This window comes from Rhipicephalus sanguineus, chromosome 5, assembly GCF_013339695.2.
Source record: "Rhipicephalus sanguineus isolate Rsan-2018 chromosome 5, BIME_Rsan_1.4, whole genome shotgun sequence".
NCBI lineage: Eukaryota > Metazoa > Arthropoda > Arachnida > Ixodida > Ixodidae > Rhipicephalus > Rhipicephalus sanguineus.
This window is the reverse complement of record NC_051180.1, coordinates 95207578-95221412: the sequence shown is the minus strand read 5'-3', so window position 1 is coordinate 95221412 and position 13835 is coordinate 95207578. Positions and strand designations below refer to the sequence as shown.

General features: G+C 43.4%; 1 protein-coding gene across 1 annotated transcript; it reads left to right on the top strand.

The window, feature by feature from the left end:
- The first annotated feature begins 3316 nt into the window (after positions 1 to 3316).
- Positions 3317 to 13354, top strand: LOC119394009 (migration and invasion enhancer 1-like). Its single transcript, XM_049415587.1, has 5 exons — positions 3317 to 3466; positions 5947 to 6044; positions 7669 to 7745; positions 8814 to 8889; positions 12882 to 13354. Exons 1-4 carry the CDS (start codon positions 3396 to 3398, stop codon positions 8883 to 8885), a joined length of 318 nt encoding a protein of 105 aa, XP_049271544.1. The 5' UTR covers positions 3317 to 3395; the 3' UTR covers positions 8886 to 8889; positions 12882 to 13354.
- The last annotated feature ends 481 nt before the right edge of the window (positions 13355 to 13835 follow it).

The following is a 13835-nucleotide window of genomic DNA, read 5'->3' as shown; positions in this document are numbered from 1 at the left end:
AGAATCAAAGGCACGGTCATGTTGTAGTCCAATTGTGCATTTTTAGTTGCACCGCGCCTTGTCGCACGCATATATTGTGTAAGGAGCTTGAATAAACAGTCAGAAGTTTAGTCCCCCTCCTACTCCTTCCGCTCTTTTTTTGCACTAAGTGACCATAGTTTTGTTCGAAAAGCAGGCGTGGTAGCTTACACCACGAAGTACCCTTGGTGAACTCTTGACATGGCACATCCCACGCTAATGCATCTTTTCCTATATGCCCATATCTATAAGGTACAACATTACGTTAATAGTAAACATATCAATAGCACATAACATGAGCATTTTATTAGCCCAGAATTTGTTCCAAAATCTAACAGCGGTTGAACGGACAGTGTCATTTCGGACACTGCATTCAACTTGTCTAATCGTTGCATTGAACAAACAGTGAAGTGTATGACGGCCATGCTTTGAAAGTACGGTTAATAAAACATAATTGCCAGCCCTGCAGTTCAATGAAATTGCTTCGATATTATATGCAGCCCATTCGCAAGTGATTTAACCGAAGTAAAATTTTCTAGCAGTTGACCTTCCAAAGCAATCTGGTTTGGACTGAAGTAGGTATTTACTGAATGCTTCACACAAACCAACCTGAACTTTTCTTCAAACCAACAACACCGTTCTGTTGGAGTACATGACAGGAGGCCTAGCTCTTGCTTCTATTTTTATTCTTTCACACTATTCATTGAAGAATGGGGACCTATATATACTGCCTCCAAAGTTTACTTTTTTGAACAGCTTTATAGGTTAGTGTCATTGTGGAAATCTGCTGTGGTCAGGCAGTTGACGTTTTTCTTCTTGAACAAAACTTTCTCCACATTATAGATTTACAAAAAAAAAAAGCATTTCATTAAGCCTAACACTGTATGCTGTTGTCTAATGATCAGTTGTGCTTGACAAATATGGCTGTACCTGTCATCAGGTGGGCTCGACCACATGTCAGTGGTCTATGATACGACATGACAACTATGGCCTCTATGCAACAATCCTACATTGCACTTGGCACATATTTTGAAGGGCTTGCACCAAAATATGGTGCTGTCGTTTTGAGAAATTGTGGCTTTATACTGTACGTGATTATGACTCGATGCCTATATATTAAAAAAAAAATTTGCCCCCATTCCTTCGAGGATATATGCGTAACAGATGATTAGAATCATTGTGCCCTTCTTTGTGTTTGCGTGCAGTTCTTTTTCGTACCATCCCATCCTATCCCCTTATACACTAATGCATGGCAGCCAGTAACAAGACTAAAATTTGACATTTTTCACTCTATCTTCCGTGATAGCTTGCTCCCATCACTAATCCTGACCACACCTTTCTCTTTCAGGTTTACAACTTCCCTGCTGGCTGACCATTCAGTTAGCCATCCTGAACGATAGCTGAAGGTCCCAGAAGGTGCACAGATGATGGCTTGATCATAAACCAGGGGCGTAGCCAGAAATTTTTTTCGGGGGGGGGGGGTTCAACCATACTTTATGTATGTTCGTGCGTGCGTTTGTATGTGCACGTGTATATATACGCAAGCAAAACTGAAAAATTTTGGGGGGGTTTGAACCCCCCCAACCCCCCCTGGCTACGCCCCTGTCATAAACCTCAAAAATGGGTCTTGCCTGAAGAACTAGCACCTTCCTGTCCAATGCTACTTGCTCTGGTGAAAGCCATTCGTGTATGGACTATACAGAAGAAAATGCGTCCGTTTATTTTTTACCTTGTGTGTGTGTTTTTCTAGTGGTTTCTAACTTTGCGAAATTTGAAACTGGCTCACTGCATGGTATAGGTACCATGCACTTAGAGGGAGGTTGGGTGGAGTGTTCAATTACCCTTCCCCCCATGCTGCAAACCTTTTCTAGCTCAAACTACAGGTACTTTGTTCTGTATATGTAGCATATACATCAGGAATGGTGCATAAATGAACTTCCAGATTTTGATCACAACATTTATTCTGTCTGAAAATTATAGCACCTTCACGACTGTGCAGCAGCACACAGACCAGCTCTGTGTTCTTATTTTTGTGTCTTCTTTTCCTCTTATCTTTGGTACCCCTTTTTCCTTTATTCAGTAAAGGGCAGCAAATAGGATTGAGATATCCCATGCACTAGCTGTCCTTGTCACGTAAGCACCTGTCCTTGTTTTGTGTGCCTTACCCTCCACCCTCATACGCTGTTGGCTGATATATTGCTTTGATGCTACAGCACTATACAAAACTACAAATTAAAGAAAAAAGAAACTAGGTCATGGCTTATGCAAACATTCCATATTTGAACTGCTGTTGTGGAAAGTGGGGCATGTGAGCAACAGGTTGAAATGTAAACCATCTGGTGCTGTTTTGCGCAGCTGCGGATGCACGAAGTATCCTGTTCGAAGAAAATCTGACTGAATGCTCGTGACATGTCCAGCATTGCTTTTGAAATCGAATTAACTGGTAATATTCTTTGAGTCAAACAGAAAATTTCAGATAAACTCCTACGAATTATCGAAGAGATGCTTCTCTGAGCACAGCAGTTTGACACCCAGGAGTAATGCCCGAGTTTTTCTCGCATTTCAATAAAAAAAAAAGAAGAGAAAAACGTGCATAAAAAACATGATCAATAAGAAAAACTGCATAATGATAATAGTAATTCCAAGACAATTTCACTATTGAGATCTAGCTATATTGTGACACCAAGCAACATTTTCCGTGTACAAGCGCACGATTCAAGAGGACTCAGTAAACTTCTTTTAAGGCAACGTTTGGTAGTTCAATAAATAAATAAATAAAACACTTTGTTGATCATATAAAAGAACAACACATTGTACCAAACCAGCTAATATATATATATATATATATATATATATATATATATATATATATATATATATATATATATATATATATACCGGATTTTCTCGCATATAACCCGCACAAAAGAAAGACGGAAATATGTGCTTAAAAAGTGGGTGTGTGGGTTATATGCGAGAAAATACGGTATGTACATATATATTAGCTGGTTTGGTGCAATGTGGCTAGCGCATGGATATATGCGATATGCACGTGTGTGTGGACGTACATGTAGGAACTCTTGGGCTACCTATCATGACTCACTATTGTTATCCTGTTTACAATATAGCTGCGCACGTATAGAGTTCGTCCTTGGAAGCTTCGAGGCATGAAGATCAACGCCGCGCCAGAAAGGGGGAGAGGGGGATGGATGCGCCCTCTCCACTTCATCCGCAGCGGCACGGCATACGGCATTCCGTTGATTCCGTCGCTGCAGACGCTGCGGATACCGCTTGTGCTCGCGTTGTTGCGGACAGACGACGGTAGCACTTTTCCTGCACTCACTTGTATAGTGCCTCTGTAAGAGGCTACAACTCGTATGCACTTTTCTCCACAGGTTCCGACTACGATGGCAGGACAGGCGACAGTGAAAGTGCACGTTGAGTACTGGTGAGTCGCGGCTCTTGCCTGCAGCGTTTTCAGTCCGTCACAGGTCTGTGTCGGCATTGAATGCCTATTTTTAAGTCCCGCTTCCGACCGAGATATGCCACCGGGAATAGAGGTGCAGAAGTTTATAAACGACTGAAAGTTTCGGTCCGGCCGCGAGCATATGCGTGCACCGTGTGCGTGCATGTATACATCGTGTTGTGTGACCTAATTAAGGGCCGGCGCGAGCGTAATCGTATACGTTTGCTGTGTTATAGCGTTGCCCTTATAAGCGTAGGCACTTTGGGCCGAAACGTATGTGTGGGCGATATGCTTGGGCCGACTGCATTTATGGCTACTGTCAGTCAGTGTCATTTACAGTTAACTGTACCAATGCCATGTTTTACTTTAAATGGCTGACACAGTCGAGCATCTCGAACGCAGAAGATGCGGGCGAAATGGAAGGGTCACCTTGTGTATCGGCATGCATTGTCATGAAGCCCGGTTTCTTGTACTGCAGTGCCGCATTTCGCATAACGGCGTGTGCGAATCGCATTTGTGCGCTCTAGTGACTGCTGCTACTGTCTCTCGCTGCAGCTGATGACGTATTTATGGAAGTCTTCCCCTTTCTCTCTACCTTTATAATCTCTCCCCTTCTCCTGTCACCCAGCGTAAGGTAGTGATCAGATTTTTCCATGCTGTTAAACACCCCACTTTTCCTGTGTTGTGCTGTGGTTGCATTGTGGCATAATCGTCTTGTTGGCTGTTCTCATGCCAACCACGGAACAAATTAGCCATTTAATTCCTTTTATGTATGAAAATTCCGTGCGTACGTGAGCACAGTTTCCCCTGAATTTTCTTGTGAATGAGCATTTGCTTGCAATTCTGAATAAAATTCCATTGCCCAGGTTTTCGTCATTGCATGACATTGATTACGATAAATAGGGAAAATGTAAATTAAGTGCACATATTCAAAAGGTATGTGTTGAATTCATGCATCTTGAACACTTCGTCACACACATTTAACAGAATTTCGTATCTCTTCGCGCTCTGCAACAGTCATACATGAACAATCTTTTATTGTACACACTGAAGTAACCAGCCAAGATGTTCTCGCTGAAATACAACACAGTTTTAAACAGTTTCGTTCAGTTATTCAGATGAATGGTTTTTACATTGTAGCTGCAAACAAGAGGTATTGTTTATGCCTTGCATGACTGATGCCGAATTGTCTGTGTGCCGTGCCTGTGGCATAAAGAAGCCCATTGTGCCCAGTAAGCACACTGAATGCTTTTATGGTTGCTGCGGAAAGCAAGGAGCTGAGCTGCTCAGGTGCCTTTGCATCCTTAGATAAAGCGTCGTAGCATTCATTGTAGCTCGTATGTGACACTTATTAGGTCCATTGTGCCATATAACTCTTCAACAATACTTTAATTGTTGGGAGTAATGAGCAGTGTTTTTGTCGTAATCTATTTTCGAGCAAGTCTCCCGTTTTGTGCTCTCAAGAGGTATTCGTTAACAAGGTCTTCGCAAATTCTGCTTACACACCTCCCTATTTCTCAGTAAAAGACTCCATCCATCCAATCATTCATCCATGGATGGTCAGATTTCAGGTCTTAGGCCCGTGTACTTAGATTTAGGTGCACGTTAAAGAACCCCAGGTGGTCGAAATTTCCGGAGCCCTCCACTACGGTGTCTCTCATAATCATATGGTGGTTTTGGGACGTTAAACCCCAGATATTATTATTATTAGATTTCATGTCTTAAAAAAGGCAGCGTGTACTGAAACCTCATGTACCTGAAATCTCTTTGAAATAATAAAACAGAGATGCATAAAATAAAGCACTATCACGAAAAGTTTGCATCACTCTAGCAAATGCTGCTGTAAAATAGATGTAGAGCTCTTTAGTGATACCCAAGCTGTAATCTCATTAATGAGAACTTCAGCTCATACATGGGCCCGCTCGAGAGGTAACATTTATCGCACTAATAGCCTAAATATTGAAGCTACCTGCCTTGGTAGAGTTGAGGAGGAACATTGAGTTGAAGTACATTTGTTATTACAACAGGCCTATAGTCATTGAGGGAACTATGGCCAGAGAGCAGAATCAACAAAGGGTTTCAAACCATTTGCCTTTATGCTTTTCCTTCGTAGACAAACTTGTACAGCATTATAACTTGAATATGTATAAAACCTATCATTCCATGACCAGTCGTGCGTGTTGCTAACTTTTATGTACTTTCCATGTTGGACCAGCTACTGGCCACGTAGGCTATTCGTCCAAGTATTTTGTATGCATTCTCTGTAATTGCGTCTCAATAAAACACATTTTGATTTTATTTCAAAACAAATAAAATGTATGTATTGGACAGAAGTGTTTAGAGTGGAACTCATTTGTATAGTATTTACAAAGTTGACATTCCATTTCTGTCCTGTGTTCCTTACTGTGTCCTGTTTTCCTTGCGCTTCGCTCTGACACGAATTCCTTTTCTTGTCTGTCTAGTGGTGGATGAGGCTACGCTCCTCGTTATGAGGACCTCAAGAGGAGGATCCTCGCACAAGTACCAAGTGCCAACGTGACAGGCAATACAGGACGTACTAGTGAGTGGATTGCTATCCTCTATCTGTTCTGATCGCATTGTTTCCAAATGTGGCCAGCAGAACAACTTTGGTTGCAACCACCCTGAAGTGAACAGCGATCATGCCTAATGAAAAACAATATCCCGCAAAGGCAGCAAAGACTTGACTGTATTACCACTTGGGATTGTTCTACATTTTTTGCCGGCGTCTTTTGATCAGATTAACACAGTTATCAGGTCTTTTCATACAAACTGTGCCAGCCATATCAGATACTTCGAAAACATTTCAATTTCTACAGTTCTATAGCGAATCACACACATCTAATCAGATAAACTGTGCATCACCGAGAATGTTGTACATTCTTAAATTCAGAAGTGTTTAGACCTTTAGTGGCCCAAACTGGAGCTCAGGAGCACCCAGGAATTGCGGGACCTCTGTTCTCGAACAATCTCAGCAACTCGAATTAGTTCGATGTTGTCCATTACACAAAACATGTTCACCATATGTCACATTGCATTAATAATGAAAAACCAAACATTGCTAAATATTAATAATTGCTCTAGGGGACATGCTTGAGCGGTGCAGTACAGTGCAGACAGTAAGAAAGATACTGTTGACCTATCATAGATTACTAGTCCTAATGTCACAGCGTCTAAAAAATCTGCCTTAAATTTAGGTTGCATAGATCTAGGTCATATTAAAGAACTCTAGGTGGTTAGAATTAATCTGGAGCTCTCCACTATAACACGCCTCATAAATGGATTACCATTTTGCCACATATTATTTGAAGAATTTAATTTAAGTGGTAATTCTAAATCCCTCTGTTAAGCACAAGAAATGTGATTAAAATAAAAAGGGAGTGAACACTCAAGCCATTAAAGTAGCACCTGTTGCTTTGACTATACTGCTAGTAGTGCTGGATACATTTTTTTTTGTTCACTCAAGCAGTTGTGTGTAGCAGCATTTTCATTTCAAGAAATTTGTATGTGAAGATGACGCAGTATTTGAAATGTGTGTGCTTTGTCTTTACATAGCATACTGTGTGTGCTTCACATCTCCGTGAGGTTGCTAAAGGAGACGCTGCATGGCAGCTGCAGATATTTGCTATGAAAGTGATGGGTGAAAAGATATATAGTGTGCTCAGCGCATACGCAACGTGACGTTAAACATTTTTCATTAAAGGTAAAGGCACTTTTGTCACTCAGGACACTCACTTATGGGCTCAGATGTCTTCCAATAAAGTGTAACTTTGTGATTCTAGTATACGTGCCTTTTAAGATGAACCCTGCTATGCCAAATTAGTATTTCGTATCAGCATTTTGTGAACACTACTATAGTCTAATTCACTTTACTTAGAATGACGAAACCTTCTGTCAAAGCAACAGGTAGATTAAAGAAGTATAGCATGAAACAAACAAAATCAAAACCCTTGAAAACGAGTGCATGTAATCCTGATATGTTGAAAACCCTCAGTGAATGATTAAGTTGGTTAATGTTACAGCCTTTACCTTCTAACCAAATGCGAATGACAACCAGTGCTGCTAGCATTTGGACAGGGCTGTGCTGTTATTAATAGCCACAAATTCTCAAGTTGTTAAGCTCTACAGAGCGCACTAACTGCCCGTTGTACACAATCACCTTGCAGGGTCCTTTGAAGTCAAGATCAATGACGTGTTGGTCTTTTCCAAGCTCGAGAAGGGCTCCTTCCCCGACTTTGGGGAGGTAAGTTGAAGGCATATTTGTTGACCTCGAAACATAAAAATGAACATACTCTTATTATTATTGCTTGAATATCTAGCTGTTGTTAGAGGTGTCATTCTCTCCACTTATATATCCTAAGGGCGTTTTACGGGCCTTTTATGAGTGAGGAGTACAATATGCATCATCAGACTAAACACTAAATAAAATTCCAAGGTATAAGTAAGTGTGATTTACAGGGTCAAAGAACCTAGTACCGGCAGGCGAGGTACAAATGTAATTATAGTATATGTAGAGCTTTAAGGCGGGTGAATTGCAATATTATGCTGTCGATATCAAGGCATGTAGCACCCTCATGCATCAGTTATTAGCACACGTACTACTTTAAGTGTGCCTTTAAAGGAGTCCTGAACCACTTTTCCATGTAATCGTCGACTGACCTCAGTGTAGGAGTTTATTGCCTCGCGAAATCGATCACAGCGAAACTTTTTTAATCTGTCAAGTGCGAGTGGAGTTACAGGGATGCCCCGATGAGCGAGCTGGAAGCTACAGAGGGAGGGCAGACAAGGGGGAAAGCTCCATCGCGTGTGCGTCATGACCTTGTGCACACATCATCAAACGTACCACTCTCTTGGTGTTATTCTGGTGCACACTAGTGTTGCTACTGTGTAACTTTAGCACACTACAGAGCGCGGTGTCCGGCATGTGGCAGCACCTCGTGGCAAGAAGCAAATCTGATCCAAATGCCGCTCTTGGTTTATGGCAGCTCTAGACCAGTGGCAGCAGTCTGCCGTATGACAAAAGATCTGCTGTATGGTAGCCCTCCGAAGGGAGTCTAAAGGCCTCTGTATGAAGCGAGGGCGCTTGAGAAAGTGGCAACTTCGCGTTTCGCTTGTGAACTCTCCTTGCCTTGCACGACTGCAAGATCTGGCTGTTCTTTCGACAGCAGTGTCTGCTTTCTGCTGTATTTGCTTTTTCACCAAGCATTGGGAGTGGTTCAGGACCCCTCTAACCAGGTTTTCCAGTCAGCCGAGAATCTGCACTTTCTTCTCTAAGAATCTTTCTTCCCCTCCCTTCGCCACATTTGGTTAGGTTGTCACTCGAGTTCTGGAAGTCAGCGAAGGGAAGCCTGTGCAGCCAATCACCGGCCTGCAGAAATCATAACCAGGTAAGGTTTCTTTCATTTCATAGGGTTTTGCAACATAGAATTCCATAATACTTCTTACCAGTGATGGACAAACGCGAGAAAAAGCGGGTGTCACAAAGCCCTTAATGTGTGCTGCATTCTCTATTGTGTCCTTGTTAGTTAGCACCAAAAAATACAGTGCTTAATTTATTATTCCACCCAGAGTCTTACCTTAACATGGAATATTGCATGGAATTCGCTCTTAGTGTGGCCCTGTATAGGAAAGTGAGCTACCGCTGCTAAATACTCGGGAGACCTGATTTTTAATGAGATGTCATTAAATAAACTGCAGAATTTCCCAGGTGCAGCAGGATACTTACTTAGAACTGGCTCTAATTAGATACTGCATAATAAAGTACACACTTTCCAGCTAAAGCTATGTGCATGTCGCATATACAGTATATTATCATCACTGCTAGGTTTGGGTGCATCATAACGTCTACAAATATGCTTTGTTCTGCAACCCCATGGCATCTTCATTTCATTTATTGCACCCTCAAGGTACAGATGTTTATTGAAGAGTGGAGGGGCAAAAGTAGATACATAGAGAATATATAACACGTACTTGTGTATCGATACAAAATACAGATAAGCAAAATTTTGTAAAATGTTTTAGAGACAAAGCCAATGGCAAACACACTGAAGTTAATAACTAATGAAAAGAGAAAGAGTGAATTGTCCTGTAAGTGTGATAAATAGCTAATAAGATACATGGTAAGAAATACGGCAGACATGGTGTGCAAAATAGTAAGACTAGCAAGTGAACATATGGCACTCATAACACAAATATATGGCATGAAATATGGCGTAACATATACCCTATTACTGCAACTTGTTTGTCATGTTTCGGACATTATGATGGTACTGACTGCTTGCTTCTTAAGGGGGGACGCGGCTTTCGTATCGCGCAAATGGCAAAAAAATCGATTTTTTGAAAATCACATTTTCAGTTTCTGTAGCCCTTTTTCTATCTGATTCCAAAATATCTTCACTGAAAACCACCTAGAAGTGCTTTAAAAAATTTGTTGCACGTGCTGAGTTGGCGAAAATTATTGTGGAGATCGCAAAAAAAACGGTGGTTTTCAAAAAAGTCTTGCTCCGCAACGGCACAACCGGGCGCCGCCATTTTGAGCTCGCCGTAAAGAGCATTTCTTCGTTTTCAAATTCCCCACCTCAGCTGGCTCCTCCCTTTGAAAACAAGCGCACAAAAAGCAAATCTCTGAAAGTCGTTTCGAGGCCTCCGATTGGCCGCGTCCGCCATGTTGCTCCAGCACGCCTCGTCATTGGTCCGATGCTCGCTCCGAGAGGACTGCTGCTTACGCGTCGCGATGTTACCTGATGTTACGACTGTCGAAAATCGCGCTACTTAGTGACGCGTTCACTCGTCCTGTGTGCACGGGTCGACAATAATTTAGAATATGATTACCCTGTAGTTTGACAGCTGCAAGCGGAAGCGCAGTCATCAGTGTACGATAGACGACAGCGTGCCGCGCTCGTCGCGAACATCGCAGATGCGCGTCTCGGGTAGAAGTTCAGCTTGTCAGCACTTCGTACTCCGAGACGAATAACTTCGCGCTACTACTCTTTGTACTCGCGATCGAACATGACTTGCTTTGAAACATCGGGCACCGCGGCCACGCACACCGCGACCGAGCTTACTGCTCGGAGTCGTGGCTAGGCCTAACTACGCTCACGGCGCTGGTTTACGAGACGAATCCGAACTTTGCGGGCAAGGACATCGCGCTAGCGGACAAGCCGCACTGTGCTTCGTCACAAGCAGCAAATCGCATCGTCCGCTGGCTCCTCGAAAGTCCGTATGGGCATTTTACGAATCGGCAGCGGACCTCCCGGCCAAGCTCGTCGCGCATTGACCGCTCGGAACAGCGGCTAGCAATTTCGCGCGTCGGCGCCGCAAAATGCGAGACCAAGCACGTTATGTGCGCCGATGTTTCGTCGCCGCGGCTAGGAGCATTGTGCATTGTCACCGAATGCCGCCAGCCAGCATATCGTGCGCCGACTTCCCGGACCCCGCGGCCGAGTACATCGGCTTGAAAGAAAGCGCTGGTGACGCAATTTAGGCACGTTTGGATTCGTGCTTGGTATCGCCGCTAGCTCTGATGAATCTTCTAAAATAACGAATGCCTCGCAAATTACCGTTTCCACGACCGAGTGGATGATGAAACGCATCACAGGCGGGGTTTGCAAATGAGCGTGGCGTGTGTGAAGCAGGGAGTTGAATTTATATCTGACCAACTCGCGTTATTGAATAAACTGCTCAGATATTTGATCCCAGAAATGTTTGCAATAACTGTGCCAATTTTCATCAAAACCTACGAAGGAATAAGAAAGTTGGTACTGAATGCCACGTCCCCCACCTTAATTTTATTCAGGAAGTCACTGGAAAGAATGACCGCCAGTACGCATGCATTGTTTGTGATGGAGACAGTGATACTTTCCTCACTCTTTCTGAAGAAAGAACGTACAGATTTATTCCACTGGCGAAAGAAGACTGTATAAATCATGTCAAAGAGAGGATGGGTACAGCTCTCCAACACATGTGTCAAGAAGCAAAAAGGATCGACTAGGAGGATGGGGCAGCCTGACTCAAGACCTGATTAAAAGACTGACTAGTTGTTATGGCATGGCTATCCGTGACAACATTGGCCTCACGCAGGACTTGATCAAAAGGCTCACCAGCTATTATGGCCTAGCGCTGCGAAGCAACACGGACGTCGAAGACATGAAGAAAGCAGTGATGGCCACATTTCATAATGTTTCATCGACAGATGCAGAACCTCATCACGAGCTCTGTCCTTCCGGTGCCCGCAGCTGGTGCAGGCACCGTGCAGCAGAGGCAGAGGGGAAGCCACAACTTCCACACACGTATAACCTGCCCAACAAAGTTGTTGAAGCGTTGCGGCCAGTGTACCAACGCCTGTTTGACCCTCAACTGCAGGCTCGTTGCAGTGGCAACAAGACACAAAATGCCGCTGAAAGCCTTCACTCGGTGATTTGGTCACTAATTTCTAAGCAGCAGCATGCCTCCCACTTCACTGTGGAAGTAGCAGTCCATGAGGCAGTTGAGAGGTACAATGCAGGCAACTTTCAAGCTTACACCAAGATTTGTGCTGCAATGGGTGTGCAACCTGGGGCCCTTACCCTCCACAGGGCTGCTAAAAAGACGCTCAGCGAGCAAGGAAGTCATCGCACATGCATGAAGTGAAAGGGCAGAGACGCAAAAGGTTGCCTTTACACAAGAACACCAAGGACTACAGTGCTGGTGCATTCTAACAAATTGAAACAACTTCGAAAACTTTGATAGGCTTTTTCTCACAAGTGTGTTTTGGACATTGTGCATTGCTCGTGGAAAGAGTAGCACGGGAATGACTGGACCGATTTTGTTTCTGTTTCTTTTTCCTGAATCCCTGAACACTGCTTGTGGGTATGACATTCTTCAATTTCTTGTTTATGGCCCAGTTTTTTTTCTAGATGATGATTTGTCCATGACACTGTTTCTGACAATGTGTGTCAGCAGCCATGATGATCTCTAAAAAAAAAGAGAATTTACTAAACAATTCTGAGAGTGTCATACCCTGTAGTCTTCTTTTGAGTAAAGATCAACACCATTTGCAGCTTCCTGGCATGTTTTGTTACAGCGCTAGGCTTTCCACAAGCAGACCATATAATTGGACCATGTAGCATGATGTAACTTGAGAACTACTCAAGGTATCATGATGAAACTGCATATTTCCCTATACGAGACACTTATTAGTATGCATGCCAAATTTCATCGCTCTAGGTCAACAAATAAAAAAGTTTTTTTTCAATGCCACCTCCCCCCTTAAAGGCATTTGTGTTGTCCAATGGCAACACACGCAGACTTGCACCGAAAAGTGTTAACTCTCTCGAAAACACGACACCATGATTTTTAGTAATTGAGAGTACTAATACTACAATCGCCTCCTTTATTTCAGGCTACTGAGTGAGCACAGCATACAGCAGTCTCTGCTAAGTGAACTCTCGCATACTGTGTGATTCAAAAGTGAAATGGAACACAGTTCTGCAGCCAGATCTGGTTGAAGTGTGACCAAGTGAGACTGTGGGATGTTTTGTATGTGCAATAAGAACATTGCACCCCCAATTTATAATGAATTGCAGAGGTGTGTTCGATTTTACGTTTGGCTCACGTAGTATGTGGGTTTGTACAAGGCAGAAGAAGCTGTTGTGAAGTGGCCCTTGCTGAACGTTTGCTCTGCTGGTTGACTGTGCGACTGGCGTCTTGGAGGGCAGGTGTGGGTTTTGGAAGGCGCACCGTATGATGGCCTGGCCTCAAATTCCAGAAAAAGGGCCAGGCTTGAAGATTCCGCGTGTCCCTACCTGCGGCTGTTTGCTCTTTTGATGTCATGCCTGTATGGTCCTGGCAGCAGTAAATGGATTTTATTTTCAACCATATTGTGTGTGTGTGTGTGCGTGTGTATGTATGCGCGTTGTCTAGCCCACGACCTACTGTACTCCTGACCTGCCCAGATACCGGGGGTCCTATGGGAGCGCACGTCCCCGCTCTCGTTCAACCACTCGCCGTAGGCGGCGCTACCTATAACCTGTTCGTCTGCTACTCTGCGACCGTTTAGACGGCGCTGGAGTAAGAACGCCTGTATTCTGTGACGAACTGGCGGCATTAGGTGACTGTTTCTGCAAACTTTGACGGAGGGTCAAGTAAGCTACACAGTGCGGTTTTTTTACTGCACACTGGTTAACTAACGTGAGAAGCCGTAGACTTGCATAGTGTAGAACGGCTGTGTCCTTTTAAATGCAAACAAAAAAATTCTAAATCACTTTCCGTATTTTATTTCCGAAGTGTTTTGCATTTATGCATAATAATTACGTGATATGAGCGCTCTGCGCTGGTGAAACATCGCCACGAGCGT